The 27048-nt window shown below is 32.1% G+C and overlaps 2 protein-coding genes across 5 annotated transcripts; one reads left to right on the top strand and one right to left on the bottom strand.

Annotated features, from left to right (window-relative positions):
* Positions 1 to 1649: 1649 nt before the first annotated feature.
* On the bottom strand, positions 1650 to 20942 carry LOC115887817 (spermatogenesis-associated protein 20). 4 transcript variants are annotated; one of them, XM_030907331.1, is made up of 10 exons: positions 20600 to 20942; positions 20125 to 20352; positions 19755 to 20068; positions 19385 to 19696; positions 19064 to 19291; positions 14204 to 14717; positions 12306 to 12514; positions 12043 to 12242; positions 10551 to 10595; positions 2573 to 2705 (listed from the first exon to the last, which is right to left on the bottom strand). In XM_030907331.1, exons 1-9 carry the CDS (start codon positions 20737 to 20739, stop codon positions 10572 to 10574), a joined length of 2169 nt encoding a protein of 722 aa, XP_030763191.1. In that variant the 5' UTR covers positions 20740 to 20942; the 3' UTR covers positions 2573 to 2705; positions 10551 to 10571. The 4 variants fall into 4 exon arrangements, with proteins under 4 accessions (XP_030763189.1, XP_030763191.1, XP_030763190.1 ...); XM_030907330.1 differs by lacking the exon at positions 2573 to 2705 and adding an exon at positions 9544 to 9688; XM_030907329.1 differs by lacking the exon at positions 10551 to 10595 and having other exon boundaries at positions 1650 to 2705.
* Positions 20943 to 21671: 729 nt separating this feature from the next.
* On the top strand, positions 21672 to 23835 carry LOC115887816 (40S ribosomal protein S9). The gene is made up of 5 exons (XM_030907328.1): positions 21672 to 21868; positions 22240 to 22482; positions 22769 to 22955; positions 23324 to 23457; positions 23746 to 23835. Exons 2-5 carry the CDS (start codon positions 22260 to 22262, stop codon positions 23781 to 23783), a joined length of 582 nt encoding a protein of 193 aa, XP_030763188.1. The 5' UTR covers positions 21672 to 21868; positions 22240 to 22259; the 3' UTR covers positions 23784 to 23835.
* The last annotated feature ends 3213 nt before the right edge of the window (positions 23836 to 27048 follow it).

Raw genomic sequence — 27048 nt, 5'->3', positions numbered from 1 at the left:
TTACTTTACTCGTCTTACATACGAAAATAGGAACCCAAAGCCGATCGTTGCCAACCACGTATAAAATTAATTTTCAGTTGTAAAGTTACTCAATTAACAAACCGACTATTTTTATAATTATCCCACATGGTGATTTCTGCCAAGTTTACAATTCTTGGTTCTTCGTTTAGTGCACTGTAACCTAACACAGAGACATAAAACGTGATCTCTTTCTTTATATCATAAATAAAGTATCCAAAGAGCTTTAAAAAGCATTAGTGTTTAGCTACATTGATCTGAAGATTATATCACTTATTAAATAACAATTCAAAAATTATAGAACCGATAGGTTAGGGCATTAAGATTTTAGGTTAAGGCATTAAGATTTTAGGTTCTAAAAATGTTGTCACCCATAATTTACCCCATCTCAAAAAAATCAAATAACTCCCAACTGATCAAAATTAAGAATTTATAACCAGCCTACCTATTCTACTCTAATCTCAGTATATTCAATTTTGTAACTGCTAGGCATGTGAATTTTATAACGGGTCGTCAGAAAAAAATGCTTGTTTCCATACGTATAACAGTAATGTTTCGAAAATTTTGAAATTAAATTGAATAAAATAGCATATTCTAAAACTAATTTTCAACTTTAAGATTCGGTATTCCAATATTTTAATAGAATGAAACCACTTCCTCAATCTTCTTTTAACAACATTAGTCTAAACAGGTACAAATTTGAGTTTACACCAATCCCCTTCCATTTGTTTTAATTAATATTGTTTGTAGAAACTGTTCCAAACCAGTTGAGGAACTGTTCGCTTGTGCAAAGGAAAAAACGCCACCTAACCTATAAATTATATTTTAACTTTTTAGTAACAGAACTTCTCTTTCGGATATTTATATCATAGTAATTTATTACTGTAGACTGAGACACCATTTTAATTTACCTTACAACCGGGAATATGTCAATCACTGGATCAAACAAATATTTTTAATTTCGGGTTTTGTTTAGTGTTAGGAACAACACGCATATATTTCATCTAGACAGGCAGAATTAATGAATAGATTTATTACCAAAAAACGATCATTACATCATCTAACTAACAAAATGAGATATAAGCAACTAAAGCCTTTTAGCATTAATCAAGTATTTAAGGCGTCTTTTGAGACTAGAAACAAAATAACAAAAATATATTATGAGAGACTCTACCGCGTTAGGACCTCTAAACGCTTTACTCGCTTTCTGTGCGTCCATGGACTCATTCCCAAGGCAACCCCAAGACAACACCGCAAGAAATTGACTGAACCTCACAAGAACAACGATGATTATGGAAGAGCTAGCGAAAGTAAACACACCATGACCAGAATATAAAAATTAGATGGAAGGTTGTCAGCGAAGCCCAATGCTTTGAATACAGGAGTATAGTCTGTCCAAGAGGATACATGATAGTGACTTGTATCATTTTAATGCACACATAAATTGTATTATTATATCCTGCCATTTTTTGGGTGTTATCTGCCGAAATATTCCCTAACACACTTTAATAATGCCTATTTAGAGCCAGTATGTGCCACTTTTTTTCAAAAAATTTGATGAATAAAAATATACTCAAATGTTAGATAAAAATGCTGAACTCTGCTTTCTAAAAAGCTGATCTTTATTAAAGAAAAAGATGGAAAACTGATGGAAATGACGCAATTTAGCTGATTCTGTTACATTGTCAAATCATTAATTCAAATTCCAAAGTGGTTAATAATTGGGCTGCGTGCAGGTATTGATGGTAGATGCAGCACACACGTAAAATTTAGATCCTTACAGCTTGATTCAGAACCTCCAAATCAGTGGAATAAATGAGCGTAAAAGCTTGTTCCTCTAATTTCAATGAAAGCATTCATAACGTCAAAATTAGTGGTAGTCATTTTCAATTAGTAGAAAAAATTAACAAACTTTTAACTTTTCTAGTACTTATACTTTTCAAAATTTGCGAGGAATGTCATTTGGCCTTTGATTATCCTCCGTCTTAAAAAATAATTGTGGTTTGAAATCAAAAGTTTAGTTTTATAAGCTAAATATTTAGGCTTTCTGTATGGATACAACTGACTACCGCAAGCTGTTCTTAGGATATTCTATTAAATTTAATTGTGTTTTTTAGACATTGTAAATGATCGTAAACTAAAAAGTATAAAGTGTAACTGAAATCACTAATTTAGTAATTTAGAGGTTCTGAATGAAGCTTAATAGTTTTGCATTAAACTATATTCTTGTAGACATGGACGTCCTAATCTCATTTGAAAATAGGTACATATTGAAAAAAGGACGACTATTGTTATCCTCAATACCTAAACGCAGGTCTATATACGCGCTTTAAATTAATCCTAAACCAATTCAGTACCCGATCTATAATCACCGGCAAACAGAACCTAACCTAACCTCGTGTTTATTTTTTATCACCCTCTGTAACACTGCCATCGTCGAGCGTCGATGCCAGTTCGTTAGGATCAGTTACGGGTAAATTACAGGCAAAGTTACGGCAAACGTAAGCGGCTGCTTTGCCGTGAACCGGTCTGAGTCTTTGGAAGGTTTCGATGCGTTGGTATAGTAGGCCCGCCCTGCCACCCGGACCGTCCGCCACTGCGAGGATGCGACCGGGCATGAAGCGCGAACGCACCACGTCTAACAAGGCCTGGGTGTCGTTATCCTCGGTCGGGCCGGCGATAAAAACCTGCAAAAGAAGGAATATGCTAAACATAAGATGTGAATAAAAAAAGTACATATCTAATATCTTGTGATTAAGCTTGATTTTTTTTGTAATTATTGTGAGTTAAGCGGCGGTGATAACTTTAGCACGTCGGACAGGATAATGAAAAATAGTCTGAAAATGTTTACAAAAACTATAGTATCTAGCGAACGAGAATGCCTGCCATTGATGCCATCGCCTACCATTGATGCCAACTCGTGAGAAATTTCCCGATTCGTGGTAAACTTCGAGATAAAAAGGAAAATGGAAACTTTAACCTAAAACACCATATTCGTGGGAAATGTTAAATTCATGTATTATTCTTAAAAAAATAGTCTTTTATAATGATAAACGATACCTTACTTTGAAAACCCCCTAAGTTCAATTTTTTACAAAAGTTATGAGCTATTTAGATAAACCTCATAGTCTTTATCTACATAATCGTCATGTCAGATAACATCGAATTATTGTGATTATTGGGTTATCTGTGGACAATTTTTTCCACAATTAACAGGAATAGAGGGGTCTTGTGCAGAACAGGTCCCCACGAAATCGTGGTTTTTTTAATTTTTAATGTGGATCCCATAGTTAATGGAATGGTTTAAAAGAAAAAAAATTGTTGGATGAACCACTTTTTCTACGAAAAAAAATAATTGAAAATTCCAAATTTTCACTACATTTCAATGCGAAAACTCCCTATTATAACCTTCATAAAGACAGTAAAATACAAGGTTATGCACAGTGTTGCCATACTCACCCTGTGTAAAATCGACGAAAACGTTCTACTTTATATTCATTTTTTTTACATTTATACGCACTTTAAGAACACGAAAAATTAAAAATATAATAAACGAGGCAAAACAAAAACACTATAAAAATAAATTGACAATAAAATCATTACACAGTATTTAGCACAATTGTTTAAAAATATATTTTTCCCGGATTTGTTCAGTAAGATTCCGAAATGGATGTGATCTGCGTACTTCCAAACACTCCCCACCAACCTAACCTAACCAATGCATTAACACCCCCAAATAACCAGGCTAACCAATGCATTAACACCCTCCAAATAACCAGACTAACCAATGCATTACCACCCTCCAAATAACCAGAATATCTAACCTAACCTAACCTAACCAATGCATTAACACCCCCAAATAACCAGGCTAACCAATGCATTAACACCCTCCAAATCACCAGGCTAACCAATGCATTAACACCCTCCAAATAATCAGGCTAACCAATGCATTACCACCCTCCAAATAACCAGCCTATCAACCTAACCTAACCAATGCATTAACACCCCCAAATAACCAGGCTAACCAATGCATTAACACCCTCCAAATAACCATGCTAACCAATGCATTACCACCCTCCAAATAACCAGGCTAACCAATGCATTAACACCCCCAAATAACCAGGCTAACCAATGCATTAACACCCTCCAAATAACCAGGCTAACCAATGCATTACCACCCTCCAAATAACCAGGCTAACCATTGCATTAACACCCTCCAAATAACCAGGCTAACCAATGCATTACCACCTTCCAAATAACCAGGCTAACCTAATTGAGCCTAATGACAAAACTTCATTGATTACGCGTCGAAAAACAGTATATATTAAAAAAACTTATATTTTCGTAGAACCTGAAAAATCCGCAAATTTTATTTCAGAAATTGCTTTAAAATAATCCACACTAACGAATAAGCTACTAGACAGTTCAATTTTTGTTGCACTAAAGTGATAACTTACCGTTTTAAGTCCCTCCACAACAACTTTATTTCAGAAGAAAATCATATAAAGTAATTTTATTGACAACGTCGCAAATTCTATGCGAAGGCCATAGATGACATACCGATGATCGATTAACTGTCAATCGAAAAAGTCATAAAATTGCTAGCTTGAGCTGATGTAAATAAATATATTTTCTTAATTTTATGCTTACAAAGAAGATTCGTTACATTTTTGTGCTTAAATTAGATCATTCCACGTCTATATAAGGTAATAAAGTACTAATATGTGATGTTTTTACTGAATCCGTGTAGAAAATTTAACATATTTACTGTCCGTCGCCTGTACCTAAAATACGTTTTTTTGCCGCTTTTTAAAGATAAAACACATTCATCCAACAATTTTTATGCTTAAAAATATTCAGTTTAAGATAATCTTGCAAAAAAATCCCAAAAAAGTGTTAAATGCGTGGGGACCTATTGTGCACCAGAGCCGGAATAGAGCTCATCTGAAAAAGTTTTTTTGTTTCTCCTGTGAAAACAGGTTGTGGGTACATACGAAGTTTTCAAGTTAAGGTATTGTAAAGCATGATCGCAACTAAATACATCTAAATCTCTCACTCGGTAAAAATAAAACTTACATCGGCATCGCCTACACACAAAGCAGAAAGTAGACCACCTAGGAATTATATTTTTAAATATTCTGTCAACGAGATCCGTTACAGTGACAGTTGTGTCTCTTATTTTAATTAACAGGTAAATTGTATTTTCTGTAATTTTTTGGATGTTTCCCTGGCTCTTCCAATTCATTCGTTTCGTCGGATCAGCCGCAGTTACTGGGTAGTGGGTTTGAGTTAGTTAGGCAGGGACGTATTTGTGGTGGTTCTGTTGGACGTATTTGTGGTGAAATCTTTCGATAATGTGATTTTTGTGATTTGATAATGTTAATGTGTGGTTAAATAAATTATTTTTCGTGAAGGCAGTATAATGTCTAGTTCCCCGATGAAAGCATAAATGAACAGAAACGAAAGCTCCCCCCTCCGAATATTGTCCCTTGACACTACACTTTCTTGATAACATACAGAAAGATTTGATACATAGTGAAGAAAGCTGTAATGATGTGGAAGCTTTCAATAGAAATGTTAATAGTAATGATAATATAGTACTAAATATAAATATTAGGAGCATAGATGCTAATTTTGAAAGCCTAGAAATTTTTGCCAAACCAAACCAAACCTTTTTATATTTGTTGTACTGAATCTTGGAACATTGTAAATAATAATTTTTATAATTTGGCAGGCTATAGAATGTATTACAATGAAAGTAAGTTAAATAGGGCTGACGGTGTTGTTATCTATATAAAAAGTGATATCATAGAGGAAACTGAAATTATCGAGGTTAATAAATTAAATATAATAAACACTTCTATCAAAATGAATAATGGTAACAACATTGAAATATCGGCTTTATATAGATCTCATAGTATAACCAAAGCTGAATTTATTTATAATTTAAAATCATATTTAAATGAAGTTAAAAAATATAGAAATCACTTTGTGGTTGGTGATTTCAACATTGATTTGCTAAATGTGATATTTACTCGCAAGAATTTTTAAATAATTTTCTTGAAATGGGGTTTGTACCAGGTTTCCAGAACACCACTAGACCATCGAATACAGAAAATATTAGTGGGACTTGCATTGATAATATTTTTTATAAAATTGATAACTTAAATGTAAAAACTTATACAATTAAAAATACTATAACGGATCATTATACTCTACTTGTTAAAATAAAAAAGAATAAACTATTTCAAGAAATAAAACAAACTAAAAATTTTAATATAAACTACAACATATTATTGAACAATGCATGTTACACTAACTGGAATGAAGTGTACAATATGAATGATCCAGATGTTGCTATTAATTTTCTAATCTCGAGCATTAAAAATTGTATTAGTAATTCAATGATTGTGAACAATAAGAAAACGAGACATAGAAAGAACTGGATTACTAATGATATTATACAATTATGTAATAAGAAAGATAAACTGTACCATGAGTGGATTAAAGATAGAAGCAATGATGAATTAAAATTAAAGTACAAACAATTTACGAATAGGCTAAGTATAATTATTAAACATGCTAAAATAAATTTTGATAAGAATCAAATTAGAAACAACGCTAATAACACAAGAAAACTGTGGGATTTTGTAAATGCTAAAATATCAAAGAAAACCAAAAAAGAAACAAAGATTGACTATTTAATAAACGAGAACAACCAAAAACTTACTGACAACTTACAGATAGTAAATACAATTAATAATTATTTTAGCTCAGTTGGAAGAAAATTGAGTAATAAAATAGTAAAGCCACTGGATCAGTCATTGAGAATGCCAAAATTAAATAAGAAAACTATATTCATAGAACCTACCAGTCCTATAGAGATTTATAATATAATTACTAAATTTGAATTCAAAAATGGTGGAGTCGATATGATCAATACTAAAGTATTAAAAACCATTGCTGATTTTATAGTAGAGCCACTAAGTTACATATTCAACTTATGCATCGAGAAATCGACTTGGCCGGTAGCACTTAAATTAGCTGATATAGTTCCCATACATAAAAGTTCAAGTAAATCTATGGTATCTAACTACAGACCTATCTCTTTAATCTCGAATATTGCAAAAATTTTTGAAAAAATTGTTCATTCAAGAATTTATAAATTTATTATAAATTGTAATATTTTATCTAAAAAACAATTTGGTTTTATTAAAAGAATAGGAACTGCAGACGCTTTAAATCATATAACTAACATCATTTATAACAAATTAGACAAAAGCAAACCAGTATTAATAACTTTTTTAGATCTGGCAAAAGCCTTTGACACGGTAGATCATGGTATATTATTGGATAAGCTTTCATGTATGGGAATTAGAGGCAAGGCCAATGAACTAATGAAAAGTTATCTTGAGCATAGAAAGCAGAGAGTTAAAATTAATGATTATATAAGCGAGAATAAAGATGTAACTATTGGAGTGCCTCAAGGAACTATCCTTGGGCCATTGATGTTTATTTTATATGTAAATGATTTATTAATTGGCATACAGGATGGTTGTATAATATCGTATGCAGATGATACTGCAATCATTGCTACTGAGGACACTTGGGAGCAAAGTATTAAAAAAATGAATGAACTACTAGATAAGGTTGCAAATTGGCTTGCACTTAATAAACTGTCTTTAAATATTGATAAGACTGTTTTCATGACTTTTGGAAATTACTCAGATAGTGTTCCTAAATTAGTTGAAATAAAAATTAAAGACATATATGTAAAAAGAGTTGATTGTTGTAAATATTTGGGTATTATTTTTGACTCTAATGTAAAATGGGATAAACAAATTGAATATCTGATTAGCAAGACTAAATATTTAATTTTTGTTTTCTATAAACTAAGAAAATACATGGATGTTGAAATGCTTAGAACAATTTATTATGCCTTCTTTCAAAGTGTTATTAGTTATGGTATTATAGCATGGGGTGGTGCTTATGATAACTATTTTACGCTATTAAATACATTACAGAGAAGAATACTGAAAGTAATCAACAACAACTCTTTTGTAATAGACAAAAATCCATTAAGTATTGAACAAATTTATAACTTAGAAGCAATAACTTTTCACTATGAGATCTTAAAAAACAAATATATAAACTCCAAAAGTATTACAAGAAACAAAAACATAATTATACCAAAAAATAGCAAAAGAATAAGTGATAAAGACAGTTACATTAAAGCGATAAAAATTTTCAATCTCTTACCAACTGAATTGAAAAATTTAACAGTGGAAAAGAAAAATTTGAAGAGAACTATCAGGTTTTGGCTAAAGCGGAATACTGATCGCCTGTAGCTTAAGTTATAAGTAATTGATCTTTATTTTTGTTTGTATTTATATTTATTTTTGTTTCATACTTCTTAGTTTTTTAGTTTTTTAGTTTTTAGTTGTTAATTTTTTAAGTTAAACCGGTCCGCGTACAGAGCTCTGTCTCTCTGCGGTTTATCATGTATTTCTACATTGTAAATTAACTGGTATTAATAAATAAATAATAAATAAATAAACTATAAAAATGATTTTGAGTAATTCGTGGGAATTTTAAGACAAAAATTAAAATTTTGACTCTGTCTTATTTCGGAAATTCTAGTTTGGATAGTTGGCAACACTGGGGCCTGCACACACTGCCACAAAATGCTCTGGACCTCAAGGTTAAACAAAATAAACGCAAGTAAGTTCCTCACTGCGTAAGCATACATGTCAAAAGATACGTTTACGTATACGTCTTTGGTCGTGTTTTAACTGTCTAATATTTCATCAAATCTCAATTATCAATTATTCCAAATGAATTCAATTTACTATTTACTCAAACAAACCAGGAAAATTAAAGAGAGGATACGTCTAAAATTTATGTCGAGAAAAGCAGTTGTGCGCATGACACAACCATTCGACAGAAATGAGCGTAATTTTTCTTCACTCAGCCCAAAAGCCAGCTGCCAAGACTGGGCAGTATAAGCTGCGGCATTTGGAACGTGACAGTCACAAAGCGCTCTCAGAAGATGAGGTCTGTGGAACGCACTTACTGTGAGCATTTCTTAAAAATATACCATTCTGGCAAGCGAAACTTTGGGTCGGCGTTTGCATGTATAGGAGTAAATCGCTATGGCAATCTAGTAAGTCAGAGAGAACAAAAATGCGAAGTATTTATTATATAACCACTTAACTCGATGCTAGATTTCATGCGCTTGGGAAAATACTTAGTTATCGGCACCCAAGGTCAGAAATGACGACCCTAGTACCTACCGTATGATCGAATAAAAACGGCGTCAGCGATGGCTATGAAATGAAGATCGCTGTCATTTTATATGTAAAATTATATGGGAAATGTCATCGATTGTCATTCCATAGCCATCGCTGACGCCGTTTATATTCGATCATACGGTATAATTTTACATTATGAAAAAAAAAATACTACGATCTATGTAAAGTACACTATATGCTAAGTAAAGTATACTACCTTTATTTTTTAGAATAATATGTATTTCATGAATCAATTAAAAACAATCGGAGATGACAGGTCATTCACATTATTATGTTAGTCCACATTCGTTCGCTCGAAAGACGATGCAAGGAATGATGAATGCAAGGTTAGAAACTTGTCGCACCCGGTACTTCTATAGCTGTAATAAAATATATATTTCCTTCTCTAATAGGCTTAGTGCATTTCAACCGATTTTTAAAAATTCCGACAGCAGCGCTCACTATGGCAGAAATCAGAACTGTCAGGCTATTTATTTCACGCGGTCCCGGTTATCGTTCATGTTGATCGCATTGAAATAATATTGAAATCATGGCTATGTCGTAATATTTAAGCTTTTTTTTGTACTAGTGCAGTTTTTGAAACTACATATAAACTTTTCAGGTACGAAGTTTGTGTGATTTAATACTGTTTCGGGTAGTAAAAGCTTTGTGTTGTGACAATTTCATATAATAAAACTGCCGAAAAATGTCAACACAATTTTCTATCATAAAATAATTTAATGTAATATTATATGATTAAACAAAGAACGGGATTCTCCGGTGGAGGAAGCACCAACCGAGAATGCACCAAGCCTGTATAATACTTTGATTTAAAGACAAAGCAGAGAATGCTTTGTCTGAGAATGCACCAAGCCTGTATAAACCTTTGATTTAAAGACAAATCAAAATAAAACACTAAATCACCACAATACACCAAAACACTAACTTTTACTTTTACACTGTACGCGCCATTCGCTAACCATATTAGCATCATCAGCAGATGATTATAAACTAGGTACATCATCTGCTGATGATGCTAACATGGTTAGCGAAACGCGCGTCCAGTGTAAAAATAAAAGTGTTTTGGTGTATTGTGGTGATTTAGTGTTTTATTTTGCTGTGTAACACCAAAGGTTCCAACCCCCCACTGTAATAATTTAAAGACAAAGTTATAAATGAAGTTATATACAAACAGATACATAATAAAATAGCAAAAATTTAGAAAAATTCAATACAACTCACCCAAAATATTTTTTCTAGTCATTACATGCATGATTTCTTAAACAACTAGAAAAGAGAAGATTTTTAAAAATTATAAAGTGAAACAATATACTGTTTTGATACCAAGTACTATTTTAAAATTCATTCAAGAAAATTCAATTGAAACCAATTCAACTGAAAATTTCAATGCAATTTACAACACAACATTTACAACAAGATCTGTTAATGTACTGAAAAAATTATCATAATTCACTCTTCGATAAGTACTGTTATAATTGACATCGATACCAAACCAAACCAAACATTAAGGTACAGACAGACTGAGAGCGTCGAGCGTCACGTCTGCGTCGCGTCGAAATGGAATCAATTTGCTCAACTTAAATTAGACCGTTCAAGCAGAAAGGTGTTACGCAAGCGTCCGCTGAGCGTGGGGCCTCGAGTTCACTCTGAATTGGTTTTCGGCGAGATTTGTAGCGTTCGGTGGCTCGAAGTCACCAAAGTCCAGGCAAAACCTGCACTGCAACACGCAAAATTGTCACAATATAGAAATATAAACGTGCGTAATCGGCTATTTAAAGAAATTATATCTATATTCAATATTTTTGAAATTTATAATATCTTATATTAGTTAGGTTCTCCAACTTTTTTGTAAATTATTTAAATGTTACACTCTCGTGTGTAACTCTCATTAGAGCCATTTTATAAACTAAAAATGTAAAAACAGCCTCACAAGACGCTGGACTAACGCCTCCAGCCTGAACACATCGAGGCGACGCGAACGCGACACAAACGCGACGCGACGCTCTCAGCCTGTACGTATCTTTAGTTTTACAGAAGCGACAGTGTGTCGGCTCAGTCAAACTCAGTTATATTTTACTCTGAAAAAATGTCTAGAGAAAAGGACAGAGAACAGTGTGTCGGCTCAGTCAAACTCAGTTATATTTTACTCTGAAAAAATGTCTAGAGAAAAGGACAGAGAACACCATAAATGAGTATGAGACCAGAATCGAAAGAGACCTTTAAATACACTGCCAAAAAATAATAGTTTATATATTTGTAATTGTACAGTGCCGAAATTTAGTAAAATCAAATAAAAAAACAGTTTAAAATTATACCTGGGAAAGGCATTTAAGTCTCTGTCCTTTCTTTAACGTTTTGATATGAAATACACATAAAAATGTAAATAAAAAGAGGAAGGAATGGCATTTCCCCTAACCTACCATTTCAATTATGTTGGCATAAATCTCGATTTCTACACAAAATAAAAATTCTCAATAAAAAGACAAATACTTATGAAAACCTTTACTAATTGAAAAAGCAGTGTAAAAACTAGTTTTTAACATTATTTTCTTACATGCATCCCTGATATTAACCATCAACTAATCAAAATTTGACGACCGGAGTTATTAAATTTAGATCATAAAGTAGGACAAATAAACTAGCTTAAAATTTGGTTCACAAAAAGCTGTTATTTTAGTATAGTTAGGTAATTCTGTACTCTGATTATATCTACCTGGGTTGGATAATTCTGATACAGCATTAAAGCAGAGCACATTTCTGGCAGGGCCACAGGAATAGACTTCAAACGTTCTGAAAAACAAGTCAACGTTTTTCCAGCTTTGTCTCTTAAGTCCTCGCGTTTCAAATAATTCGCCAATCGAATCAAATTATGCACAGCCATCGAATTACCACATGGTTCCGCCCCATCCTGATCTGTTAAATAAATTATACAAAATATTAAAACATTTAATAAATATTATTAAATCATGTTCCTACCTTCTTTGCCTCTGATCAAAATGCTACCATCACCAGCTGGACTATTAAAATATCCAAAATTCTTCTCATCCCAAAACAAGGCATCCTGTTGTTCTTGTAAAGTTTCAGCCCATTGTAACCAATCAGCATCCAGAGATGCTTCATACAGATCTAATAAACCTCTGATCAAGAAGGCATAATCATCCAAGAAGCCTTGAACAGGTATTGCACTAAAAGTAGCAAAATTCTCATTAAAAATATATACAAGGTGTACCAAAAAAAGTTTGCAACAAATGAGATTTCTTATTATTTAGTTATCGAAAAAATGTTTTTTTAAGGAGAATCTTTTTGCTTCAAAACTCAAAAACATTTTGATATTTATTCTGAATAACTTGTTTCTTTGATTTTTTTGAAATTTGTCACCTGACTCCACTTTTAGCATATTGAAAGAGGATTTTGCTAATTTATAAAGATATGCGACTGGTCACTTCATCTGCGTGGTCTGTCTTTTAATGCATGCGACAGAGATAAATATAAATGACCGGTTGACAGACAGAGACAAAATAAAAAGCGGCATAGTGTTGCCGGTTTTTACGTTTGTAGGAAAATATGTGTAGAAAAAAAACTATTTTAAAAACTTTCATATATACTACTGAGATGAAGATGATATATCTAAGCTAATATATAATCTATTACAGCTGTAGTAAAATGAGTAACTAATTGTGAAAAATAAAGTTCCAACTCTAGATGCAATTTTTCGTAAACGCCTTCTTGTGCGGTTGGAAATTTTGATGCAAAATTCGACAATACCGCATGCAAGAAATGTATCACCCAGCTTTTATCTCTTTTTAATAAATAAATAAATGCCTTTATTGTCAAAAATTTTTACAATTTGTAGACAAAGGTAAAGTAAACAAACAAGTAAACAAACAAGGTACACAAAAAAAAACAAACAAAAGCTAATACAAAACATTATACAAATAATATTGTCTGTCTTATTGTTTAAAATAAACATTTATAAATGTTTACAATGTCAAAGAATAAAAAAAATTAAAACAATATTCAAAAATATTTAGTTAGTTTATAGTAAATATCAATGAACTCTATACAGCAATAGCAAACATTAGACCAGTGTTTACAAGATCAAATTCGATTATCAAAATATAATTCATTTACGACGTAGAAAGCCTTGTATAAGAGTTCAATGCTTTGCAAAATGAAAAAAATGATGTTATGGATTTGATTTCAAATGGCAGGTGATTGTGCATTTTTTTCGAGTTGTATAATATTGAACTTTTAACTAACTCTGAGCGTGGGGTAGATAGATAAAGATCTTGCTCCGCGTTCTTGAGTGGATAAGTGTGAGATGGCCTTTCTTGAGAAACTGATACATGCTTACGTATTAGGCAAACGGATTCAAATATAAATAAGGAAGAGTTAATATTTTTAATTTTTTAAAAAAGTACTGGCAATTAGTTCTGCTATTTAGTCCCAGTGAAAATCGAATAGCTCTCTTCTGGAGCTTGAAAATGCGGTCAAATTGAGTCGCACAACACGTACCCCAGAATGGAAGGGCATACCTGAGGTGCGACTCAAAAAGTGCATAATAAACAGTTCTAGCCACTGACAAGTTAAGCTCCTTAGAAACAGATCTTAATGCAAAACAGGCAGAGCTCAATTTTTTCGACAAAGCTTCGAATACATTTGAATTTCCATTAAGCTGTCTACATCACTGTCTTACACGTTAAAATCCAAACCATGCAGTTTCGATGATCAGATCGGTATAAAAAATATTTTTAGCTTTTTCTTGTTAGGTGTCTTGAAGTAATTCCGCATAAACTTTTTTTAATAACTCAATAATAAAATAAAATCCCATTTGTTGCAAACTTGTTGGCGCACCCTTTATATTAACCACTTACGTTTGAACAACATCTTCATTTTCTCCTTTATAACAACATCTTAACAAAATCTTATTATCATGATCATATAAAAACTTTTTGATAAAGTTAGCAGCTTGAATGGCACGATTTATATACGCTTCGTTCTTCAAAACAAAACCAGCCTTCGCAAAACCAGATATCATCAACCCATTCCAAGAAGTGACTATCTTGGTATCGGTATCAGGTTTGGGCCTTTTTTGACGTTCCTCATATAGAATTTTATGAGATTTGGCAAGAATATCCTTTAGAACTTCGACGGTTATGTTAAACTTTTGTGCTGTCGATTCATAGGAACCAAAGCAGCTGAGAACATTTTTCTTTGTTAACTCGCCATGCGGATCTTGTGAAGATTTGACGTTGCCTTCCGGTTTGACGCTGTAATGATGAATAATGACGTCGGAATGTTTAACGCCGTTGGTTTCCTGATCTAGTAGATTGACGATATCGTCATATTCCCAAACACAAAAAGCTCCTTCTTGTTTATGTGCGGCCCCTATTAAATATTTGTTAATCAGCAAATGTTTCCATTTAGTTTATTTTTTTAATTATATTGACTGAGTATCTTGCATACCATGTGATTCTCTAAGAGCTCGAACTCACTGACGACCAGGTCGCAACGAGCCGTCGCGTCGGCTGGCCGGATGTAGGTATTGCCACAGATTACACAGATTATAATCTTTGTTTTTTCTTTATTGTTTTTCGGTGTTCCAATTTTCGGAATCGGGCACTAGTTAGGTGACTAGTTTGCGCACATAGCACGCCCACTTATGGCCTCTAAAATTGTGCACAGCGCCTGACCGGCATAGTTATTAGAGAGATATCGGAAAACCGAATAGCGGCATCCAGTATTTACGCGTACCTTATCATGGTTACGAGTCAATTTTTAACGCAACACCCGCTAATAACGTTACCGCCTGACGTAATTTGCGGATCAATTACACCAAGCGCTCTTTCTAAATAACCTCTGATAACGTTTAAAAATTACTTAAATGGGCATGTGCGGAGTATTTGACAACCGGAGCCGGCCGGCGAGATCTTTTATTTTAGGTTATGTTTGAATTGTTTTGAATTATCGCTTTAGTTTTGTTAGGTAATTTGATATTTAAGTAGCTGGGATTAGTTTTAATTAAATAAATATGGCCCAAAATATGGATTCCACCTCTTCCAATACTAAAGAACCTATAAAGAGTCTTAGGTTTACAGCAGATGACGACTTAGCCCTTCTAAGAGAATCTGTTGCTTGTTGCCCTAAACCCACTGGCAGACGTTGAACAATAAAACACTGGAAATAAGCACTTTAGCCTTTTAGTTTTAAAATACCTAGTAAACTAAACAATTTCAAAGTTTTAAATTCAAAGTTAGGTTAAGTTTAAATAGCGGACGCGACGCGATCAGAATTCTTTCCGATCCGATAACTATAAATGAAGAGAGTTAATACCACCTCACATAAAGGAAATAACACCTGGCCTTATTAACGTCCATGCACGCTATTCGGTTTAGCGATATCTCTCTATTACGCTGTTTATTGTTATTTTACGGGAGTTTATTTTTGCGCACAGGAAATTTGACTCGTTTGCACATCGTCATAAAAAACAACTTTCGTACCACGAATTAGGGACAAGATTTTTATCTGTATACTTATAGGATACCTAATCTGTGGTATTGCGTTTATAGCTGCGGCCAGATGAACGACCAGTTTCAACAGAGTTGTCTGATCTAACGATTTACGTTTTACCAATTAGAAAATATTGTGTCAGAAAGAATTAAGTTTCAAAAATGTTAAAATATCCGAGTTCACTAAAAACCGAAGTTGCTATTCATGAGCTTATTAAATGTTCTAATATTAAATAATGCATTTAAAATATTCTTGGATTTTTCGTTAATAAATACTGGTGTGGTAAATGGAGTAAGTAAAATCTCTAACCCCGACTACACGATAACGTCGTTATTTCCATGTTTTTCAAATCCGCGATGCCTACTATTCCATCAGTCGTTTCATAACAGAATATTTTACATCCTACGTCTATGTAATTTAAAATGTGTAGAGTGAGACATGTAACTCGTGAGATTTTCAGCATTATATCAATAAAGGACAAAAACAGTATTGTTCCTAAAGGTGCGTCCAAGCATTTTAGCCCGAACGAACCAAGCGCGCACGAACAAGCAGAACTAATAGGCCGAACAAAAAGCATTGTGTACGCGCGACCGACAAAAAGGGAGATATTCTGTTTCTTTTTTCTACTGATGGCTCTTATCGACTTTGGAAGTAAACATATTAGGGCCATCGTAAAAAAAGGTCGTCAGACACTGGCTCTAAATATAAGCAGGTAGAAAGTTTAGCTTCCAGTTTTTTCAATGTATACAATATAAATTCCTCTTTTTTATTGTTACTGAGAATCTACAATAGTAAATATTCAATCTTCTATTTTTATGAATGTTTAAGTTACTTTTACTCTTTAGTTATTTTTTTTTAAATAATGTACCTAGTAGAAATATAGTATAATGGACCCTGTTTGAAAAACGTTAAATTAAATATAATATTTAAAATACAGTTGTCCTCCTTGTACAGGGTGGGTCAAATTCGACGCTTTTAAATGGAAACACCCTTTTCTATAGGAGATAGAGAAAAACTAATATCGGTGTCTGGAGCTCAATTTTAGTCAAAAACATGATGGTGAAAACCGCATATCGATATCTGTTACCGTTCCGGAGTTACGGGGTGTTTTTCAAAAATATGCATTTTTAACAAATCGCTGTAACTTTTTTGCTATGGAAAATTTTGTATTTTTGTGAAAACATTTCCGAGGCACCTTTTTACGTAGAATTTAATGGTTTAAGTATAATTTTTTTAAAAGTAATAATTTAAGAATTATCAACAGAAAATTTGATTTTTTATATGGGACACCCTGTATATTTTTAATTTATTGAAAAGAATTTAAAATTACCTTTCCAAAAATATAACACACTCGATATTTTGTTCGATTCCTCTTAGAGATATAGAGTATATAAAAATTCGCCCGCTTTAAATAAGTAGGCTTTGAACGGCACCGGCTGTAATGCAAAAAAATTCTAGCTGTGAGCATCAATTAAAACGAAAATAATATTTGCTATGAGAGATGCACAATTTTATAACAAAATAAAATATATTTAACCAACATGAATACGTTTAAACTATATCTAATAACAATAAAAATAAATAGCAAACCAAGACATGAGATTTTGCTACAAATGTTCGACATATCAACCGTCTTCTGTTATGAACAGACGGGGCAGTTTTTGAACATTTCTCGCGGAATTCATTAACTCAGTAGGGGTGAAAGATACCCTCTCATAACTCCAAAGTATTTCTAATTCTTGTCTAGATTATACGGAAGAATAAGGAACCTTTATTCATCCGCAAATATATCCATAGGATTAGATCCATGGGCACTAAGTCAGGCGGCCTCGACGGCCAACGGCTGGGATCTTGGTTAGCTACTCAATTATTCTTGAAATTAGCTGCAAAAATTTGCTGATAACTTAAGCGTTCAGAGGCGTTGCGTCGCCTTCCTAGAAAAATGTGTTTTCGAGTTCCATTAAAGGCATGTCAACACTAAGGGGTCCAAAGCCTACTAGTTAAAAGTGGCGAACTTTTAAAAATTCTGTATTTCGAAGGAAATTATAACAAAATATCAGGTGTGCTATATTTTTGGAAAGGTAATTTTAAATTCTTTTCAGTTAATTAAAAATATAGAGGGTGTCCCAAATAAAAAATCAATTTTTCTGTTGATAACTCTTAAATTATTAATTTTAAATAAATTATACTTAAACCCCTAAATTCTAAGTAAAAAGGTGCTTTGGAAATGTTTTCATAGAAATACAAAATTTTCTATAGCAAAAAAGTTACAGCGGTTTGTTAAAAATGCTCATTTTTGAAAAGCATCCCGTAACTCCGAAACGGTAACAGATATTGATGTGCGGTTTTCACCATCATATTTTTGATGAAAATTGAGCTCCAGACACCGATATTAGTTTTTGTCTATCTCCTATAGAAAAGGGTGTTTCCATTTAAAAGCGTCGAATTTGACCCACCCTGTACATGACTACAATACAACTAAAAAAACTAATTTAATAAAAAAAACAAGTGGTTGTAGAAAAACTTTAAACATGATTTTTTTATTTTTTATTAAAATATTTTGAATTTTTAGTAGAATCGACCCTTATAAAAAAAAAGGACTAGATTTAAGTCTCCCTTTGATCCAGTCTGTATACTATTTCTTTGGATTTTCTGCACGTGTGCAAAAACTACACTAAAACGCTATATCTTATAGAAAATAAAATATTGTGCATTGAATTTGAGGGATTTCATCTGAAAAATTATTAATTTGGAAGAAAACCGGCAACAAGTGGCAGAAAATAATATTTTAGTGCAGTCTACTGGTCGCAACGACCAACGGACGGCCAGGACGTTAGTATGCGCTGTATCATTTGATTTAATGGTTTTAGAGGTACCGACCTGGTGGTCAGTGTGTTCCAGCTCTAACTTGCAATAAATGCGGTACTTAAATAAAAAATTGTTCAGAAATATGGTCAAACATGTTGGTTAGTATAATAATTTGCGCCCTTTTTTGATGTAAGAAAACGTGCAGCATGTCCCAAATTTAAGATATGACATCACCAAGACTTTTTCTAAATGAAACCCCATTTTATTCTTAAAGGATACATCAAAAGTTATATAAGTGTATAATATCAAATTTTAATTCCTATGAAAACTGAGTCAACTGTTAAGCTGTTGAAGGAACTAATAAGACAGCAGCGAAGGTTAAAAAGAATGTTGAAACTAAATTTATTTAAAATTACCTTCGTGTGGATAAGAATCAGCGTCTTGAGCTCCATAAAATCCTCCCAAAGGGTGACTCAGATCTCTTGAAACATAAGTCAAAATATCATTAGCAACATCAGCATAAAACTGGTCCTTAGTGACAACATAAGCGTCACAATAAGACACCGCCAATTGAGCTTGATCATACAGCATTTTTTCAAAATGAGGAACATGCCATCTATCATCAACTGAATATCTAGCAAAACCTAAACAAAAAAATAAAAAGGATGTTGACAATCATATAGTGTACTGAGCATTTTTTTAATCATGAAGTAATTCTCTAAAAACTCCTGACTTACCAGTATTAACATGATCATGGATTCCTCCATAAGCCATTTTTTTCAAAGTGTGCAGGCACATTTCCAAACACTGAAAACCCCGTTCAGAATCCTTCTCACTGGCATAAATGTGAAACAGAAAGTTAAAATTTGATGGCTGTGGAAATTTTGGAGCAACTGAAAATCCTCCAAAGTCAGCCTCATAAGCCCTGGATAACTGAAGGGCACATTTCTTCCAGCAATCTTCGTGTGGCACGTCTACTGGCTCAGATGATGTTGAAGCTTTGTCTGAAGACTTTGTAGCTTTTTGCAACACATCAAGACAATGTTTTCCTGGCAACAAAACAACACATTTAGACCATTTAAGATTAATACATACAGAAAATTATACCTGATTTCATCAATGTATTCCTGTTTGTTTTCCACTGATTTGACATGGTGAGCAGGACAGTTTTAAATCCTGGTCGGCCATACTTTGTATCTTCTGGAGGGAAATATGTTCCACCAACTATTGGCTCCAAGTCAGGTGTTAAAAAAACTGACATGGGCCATCCACCACCACCAACTGTGGCCTGAATAAATGACATATACAATTTATCAACATCTGGTCGCTCTTCCCTATCAACTTTTATGTTAACAAAATGTTCATTCATTATTTCTGCTACAGAATTATTCTCAAAAGATTCTTTTTCCATTACATGGCACCTAAAAGAGATTTTATAAAATACCTAATGCAAAATCAGATATTCTTCAATGATTACCAGTGACATGTGGAATATCCTACAGACAAAAATATGGGCTTGTTTTCTGCTTTAGCTTTATCAAAGGCTTCTTCTCCCCATGGATACCAATCGACTGGATTTGTTGCATGTTGTAAGAGGTAAGGACTTTTTTCATCAGCTAATCGATTCAATTTTTGATGCGTAGCAGAACTAGCTTCGGCCATATTTCGAATATTATTAATATTTAATGACTTGGTTGCTAATATACTAAAAACGAATTTATATTTAATTAATAATGTACTTATTACAAGTAATTCATTTAAAAAATCATTTAACATTACAATTTTACATAGGATCATATTTAAATATTTATAAATTTTTATTCATTCCGAAGTTGCATAAAAACTACTTAATTAATTTTAATAAATTCATTGGGGAAATCAACGAGACGTGACATTTCGGACGTAAACATACCGTTGTAAACAGATCAACTTATTTTGAAAATAACGCATACCTCAATCCTACATTCCTTGGAGATGTACCGTAAAAATTATTACAGGTTTTAAAACATATAGGATCACATTTAAAACTTCCAGCTTTGCGAAAAACACTGTACCAAGTATTCAAGTTCTGAGCGATCCTTGGCAAAATCATTATCGATATGTGCACACCGAAAAACACACCATTTCCCAGATGCGACGTTTATATAACTACACTTCACTGTATTTAAATTTAGAAAAAAAGTGAAAGCATTAGAATTTAGTTTTTAGATAATATACCGAGCAGAGAAAACTATTTTTTTGACATGAGCATGTTTACAAAATACAAAACTACAGATGATGATCACGTGATCACGTATTACTGGTTACATAAATATGCGAAAAATCATGGAAAAATAGAGTGGATATCTGTCCGCAAATAGAGGAATTAAAAATAAAATTTAAAAATACGCCGGTCGTCTTCCGTCTTCTATTTTTTTGTATCACTATTTTGACCTCTGTTTTGACTATTTAATTAATGAAAAATGAACAAGACTATTTAACCAACGAACAGATTAACACAAAACGTTTTCAACTGTACTTTTGTTTCTACAATTCTTTAGTCACGTAAACAAACTTTAACAGTCAATATCACTGAAGTGTTTTTTATTTGTTCTACAATAATAATTAAAAACATTCATTATTAAACCTAGTTATTAAACGTTTTTATGTCAATTGTATGTAAACTGATAGTTATTAAATTCAAAATAAAAGCCTTTGTTTATATAGTATAGATTATTATTACTATTTAGATATAAATAAAATAGTACATAAGATAATTTACAAAAACGTATTTTCTGACGTCAATGTTTCGTTAATTCTATTTGATTGAAGTTATAAGAAGCCTTGTCTATATTAAACTTTATATTAAGAAGTAATCTATGAGCGTATCGATTTGATTATAAATATTAAATAGGTATTTGTATATATTTTACACTAACGCACATCGCACATCCCAAAGTAGATATTTTTAAAATGTATTTCTAATAGTTACCTAACAACTTCCCATACGATATTTTCATAAGAATCAGAGATAACGAAAGAATTAAATTTAGGAAATAAATAATTTAATAGAGTATTTTACATGAAAATCATGTAATATAGACACTACGGAAAAGCGGCAACATCGGATTATTCTGTCAGAGCCGTCAGAGCGCCCAGAGCGCCATCTACAAAAGTTTTCTTTTTAAATCCCGTCCTGTAAAATTTCTTTTTGCAATTGAGAATTTGACACAGGAGGTTGGGTAAGTACAAAATTAAATTTAAATTTAATTTTAAAAGTAAAATAATTCATTTCTTCCAAAAATATTTACTGCACAACACAAATACTTTAAATAAATAACATAATTTTTAATAAAAGTTATGAGATATGTTAAGATTACTTAGATTTTTGAAGATTATTTTTTTGAGGTTATATGCCTTGTACTCTGGGCAAGGCGCTTTGCTTAATCATTGCAAGAGCTCCTAATCGTTCAAGGCAATATTATTACCATGTTTAATCCCAGAAAGTAACTCCTATTACTTATCTGATTCATGGCAAGGTAACAATTCTCGCAAAAATGTTACTTGCTCACGTGAAGTGTATGAAAAATACTTATTTTACATTTGTTTGCAGAGGAACCTTAATTTGCCATCATGGTGAACGGCAGAATTCCGTCGGTATGTTCAAAAACATACGTAACCCCTCGTCGTCCTTACGAGAAGGCTCGTTTGGATCAAGAATTAAAAATCATTGGAGCTTTTGGTCTTCGTAACAAACGTGAAGTATGGCGTGTGAAATACACTTTGGCTAAGATTCGTAAAGCTGCACGTGAACTGCTAACTTTGGAAGAGAAAGATCCACAGAGATTGTTTCAAGGTATGTAATTTAATTTGATATAAAATACATTATGCCCTGACGCCACGCTCCAATAATGCTTATGTGCTTATTAGGAGTGCCAGTTTTTACTTTTGTAAGGGCAAATAATAACCCGCTAGGAAACAGATAAGAATCTTTACCATGGTTTTATCTGTGCCGAAAGTTGAGGTAACAGTTATAATTTGGATAACTTTTGATTGAATAAAAAGACCAGGGAAGGAGTAATAAACAAAATAAGCTTTATTATTTTTACTGCTTTTATTTAATATATTATTGTTTATTTTAGGTAATGCACTTCTGCGTCGTTTAGTCCGTGTAGGAGTATTGGACGAAAACAGAATGAAACTTGATTACGTGCTGGGTTTGAAAATTGAAGATTTCTTGGAGAGGCGTCTTCAAACACAGGTGTTCAAACTTGGTCTAGCTAAATCTATTCACCACGCTCGCGTTTTAATCCGCCAAGGCCACATCAGGTAAACTATACGAAGATTGACTTATAACTTGACAGAAATAAATTCATAAAGGCCACTTAGTTGAAAAACTAATGTCTTGAAATAACACGCTCAGTGGGAAACTGAATCAGTAAGTGTCAGTAGGTTTATTAGTTAATTAATTTCAAAGTTATTGGCAGTGCCGAGTCTTAGAGTCACTAGCTAGGATTATATTGATGCTTGAGTTAGTGCTAAAGAAACTCGAATAGGAATGATACCAGCTTATGCCCCAAACTTGCACTTATTGCTTGTTTGGGTACCTTGTGAGGCGACAATGACTTTTAAAACTTATTAGGCTTAGTTAAAGGTGTCTTAAATACATTTTCTAAGATTAGGTTTTGAAATTACAGGGTCCGTAAACAAGTAGTGAATATTCCTTCATTTGCTGTAAGGTTGGACTCCCAGAAACATATTGACTTCTCACTCAAGTCGCCCTTCGGTGGTGGCAGACCTGGACGCGTTAAGAGGAAGAACCTCCGTAAAGGTTAGTAATATAATTTCAGAAGTTTTTTTCTGTATTTTTATCTATTCAATGATTTTGATTTTCAATATTTGTATTGAAAGTTTCCATATGAAAATTGTTTTTGTTTTTGAATGAACATTAATGTTGAATTTTAATTTCTTTAATAAGTTTTTTCGCAAATTAAATATAGTACAGATTTAATTTTATGAATACTATTTATTTACAAAAAAGATAATATTCTTATTTAATATATTAAAAATATGTTACTATAAATTTGAGTGTTTTACTAATTTTTAATTATTTTTCTAGGTACTACTAGTGGCGCTGCTGAAGAGGAAGAAGATTAAACTGTTAATTTATTTATGAAATAAATAAAGAGAAAATATATTAATTCTTTTATTTGTCTTTCTGTTTTTATGTAATTCATATATTAGTACATTTAAAAATCCAAGATATTTGATACCGTATAGTCGAAAAAAACGGCGTCAGCGATGGCTATGAAATGAAAATCGCTGTCATTTTTTATGTATATTTATAAGGGAAATGTCATCGATCGTCATTTCCCAGCCAACTGAACGCCGTTTTTTATCATACGGTATTTAAGCGCATTTTAACATGTCGAAAAAAAACGGCATCCAGTTGGCTTGGAAGTAAAGATCGATAACATTTCTCATATAAAATGATAGCGATCTTCATTTAATAGCTGTCACTGACGCGCCGCTTTTCGATAATATTGTACAGTATGGTCGAAAAAAAGGCGTCAGCGATGGCTATGAAATGAAGATCGTTTTAATTTACATAGGAAATATCGATCGTCATTTCCCAGCTAACTGAACGCCGGTTTTTTGTTAATAGCCAAAATTCGAATAAACCAATTTTCGCTCAAAAAATAAAATTAACAGCCACCAATTTGTCACAAATATCTACCGTATGATTGAATAAAAAGGGCGTCACTGATAGCTATGAAATGACGATTGATGACATTTCCCATATAATTTTACATAATATAAAATGACAGCGATCTTCATTTCATAGCCATCGCTAAAGCCGTTTTTATTCGATCATACGGTAGAATTTTTATATCTAAAAGAGTAACGGGTAACCCCCAATCAGTGCCTTCTATTAAAAGATCAGCCTGGGGGCGAGATTTATGACGTCACGCTAGTTAGATATAACGGATTAATAAATATGTTGTAGAATACATGGAAAACATAATTATTCCTCGGATTTTTGGTTTGTATTTTAAAAATGATATAGTTTAAATGAAATATACATAATATACAGTTAATAACTACAACATATATACCTATTTATAGTAATAAATACTTTGGCAAATAAACTATGAACCATACAAATGCAGCAAATGTTTTACAATGTACAAATAATGTATAGGTAATGGGTAAAATGTAAATATATTTTAAATTTTGGGGTTTGAAAATCGATCTAGTTTAACAAAAAACATTTAATATCTACTAATAGTGATGTATTATTATTTGCATTCACAAAATTTATATGTATATTTTGCAAGTATCAATGTTCGAAAAATTATATTTACAAATAATACAATATTATCTAAAAAGGCGTCAGCGATGGCTATGAAATGAAGATCGCTGGCATTTTATATGTTAAATTATTCTAAAATTTTTGATTTTCTTGGGATTTTTAGGTTCGGGAAAAACGCTGATTAAGTTTTCATTTGGGTTTTCATTATTTTTATTTGGTATTAAAAAAACGTTTCGGCTAACTATAGCCTTCACAGTGTTGTGTCATATGAGAAAAATAGTGTCGAATATAATCCAAAAAATTACATATACAATATAATTCACACCTCATAATGTTTACTGCAATTAATAAACTAATATAAACTTATCAAAAGATGACCACATATTTTTTAAAATTATTATTCTTAACACTAAAATTATCTACATTGACTATGGAGTACGCAGTAAACATTATGTGCGTGGTGTGAATATTTTATATGCAATTTTTGGATTATATTCGACACTATTTTTTCATATGACACAACACTGATGGAGGCTATAATGTTAGCCGAACCGTTTTTTTTTAAACCAAATAAAAATAATGAAAACCAAATGAAAAATCAATCAGCGTTTTTTCCTGAACCTAAATTCCAAGAAAATCAAAAAATTTAGAATATTTAGAATCAAGGTTCAAGAATATCAAATTTTCCAAGATTGTAAAATTCTAGTTAATTATTTTATGTGTACAGTTATTTAGGGAATGTCATCGATGTTCATTTCCAAGCCAACTAGACGCCGATTTTTTCGATGATACGGTATAATTCTTACGTAAAATGTAAATAACATTAGACCAATTAAAACAAAGAAATATGAATTTCTTAGTATTTTTAGTAACACCTTTATTCTTAAAACTTAATTTTGTATTATGCAAATATACCAATTTTATTGTTATTTTATTCATATTGTATTCAGCCATCACTTAAATATTTGATATTAATTTGGTATTATAAATAATCAATACTATTCATTAAAAATTACTGAACAAATATATGTTATGCTTAACATACATTACTTATATATTATCAAACAAAAACACATTCTTCTCTTAAACTGTATCAGTCTTGTCTTTACAAAAATCTTTTTTAAAATTTGAACTCAAAATAATAATCTTTTTCATGATCTCTAATACACATATTCTTTATTTTTCCCTAGATCATAATACCTACTTACGTGTTTGAATCTATCGAAGCTGAACCAGCAACACTTGGAGTGGAGATTCCACAATATGAATAAAATAAACATAATTGTCCAGTTTTCATTAATACCATCATGGGAGAATATTATTTTTAAATTTATTAAAGATATTTTCAATAAAATTCTCTTGATTTATAACTCGTACTCACTTTTCTTGCTCTTCCGGACACTTTAGGCTGCCTAGTATAATAACTATCCTTTCCACCAGGAACACAACAAAGATGAGGCATAGCACCAAAAACACACTCCACTTAAGCTTTATTGATGAATTGTTAGAGTCTTAAAAAACACACACAAAAATCACGATAAGTAAAAAATGTATGGGCACTTTTAGGTTAAATCACTTACACAACGTGTAATTTTTAAAATTTCTATTTTTTATGCGAAACCGAGAGTGACCATATATCTGGTAGTAGTTTATGTCACTTCAACACCAAAATAATTAGTTTTTTGCACTACAATAATAAATAATACAAAAAATCAAAGAGTTAAAACCAAAAATCAACCGACAAAATATGAAACGGAATCTAACCCAATATCTAAGTATGTACAGCTGATGAAGTAAACAAAAGTCCGCCCGCAGGCTGATCTTTTAATAGAAGGCACTGCCCCAATGTTCTTTATGAAATTACTTACTCTATGGTTCCTTTACCACCTCGAGAAACTTCTTAGAATATTATTTTGAAATATCTAAAATAATACCTAATTAACTAAACTGATGGGGAAATTAAATCATTTATCATTCTTTTAGTTGCCTATTTGTATATATTTTTTTAAATAAAAACAGTATTTTCACAAAAAAAAATGTTCTTTGTATATATCGTTCATCAGAAAGAAGAAATAAAAACTGAAACTCCTTTCCTGAAAAAACATTTTC

This window comes from Sitophilus oryzae, unplaced genomic scaffold (assembly GCF_002938485.1).
Source record: "Sitophilus oryzae breed Bouriz unplaced genomic scaffold, Soryzae_2.0 scaffold_637_pilon_pilon, whole genome shotgun sequence".
Lineage (NCBI taxonomy): Eukaryota > Metazoa > Arthropoda > Insecta > Coleoptera > Curculionidae > Sitophilus > Sitophilus oryzae.
Note: the sequence above shows the minus strand (reverse complement) of the source record. Positions and strands in the feature narration are given on the sequence as shown.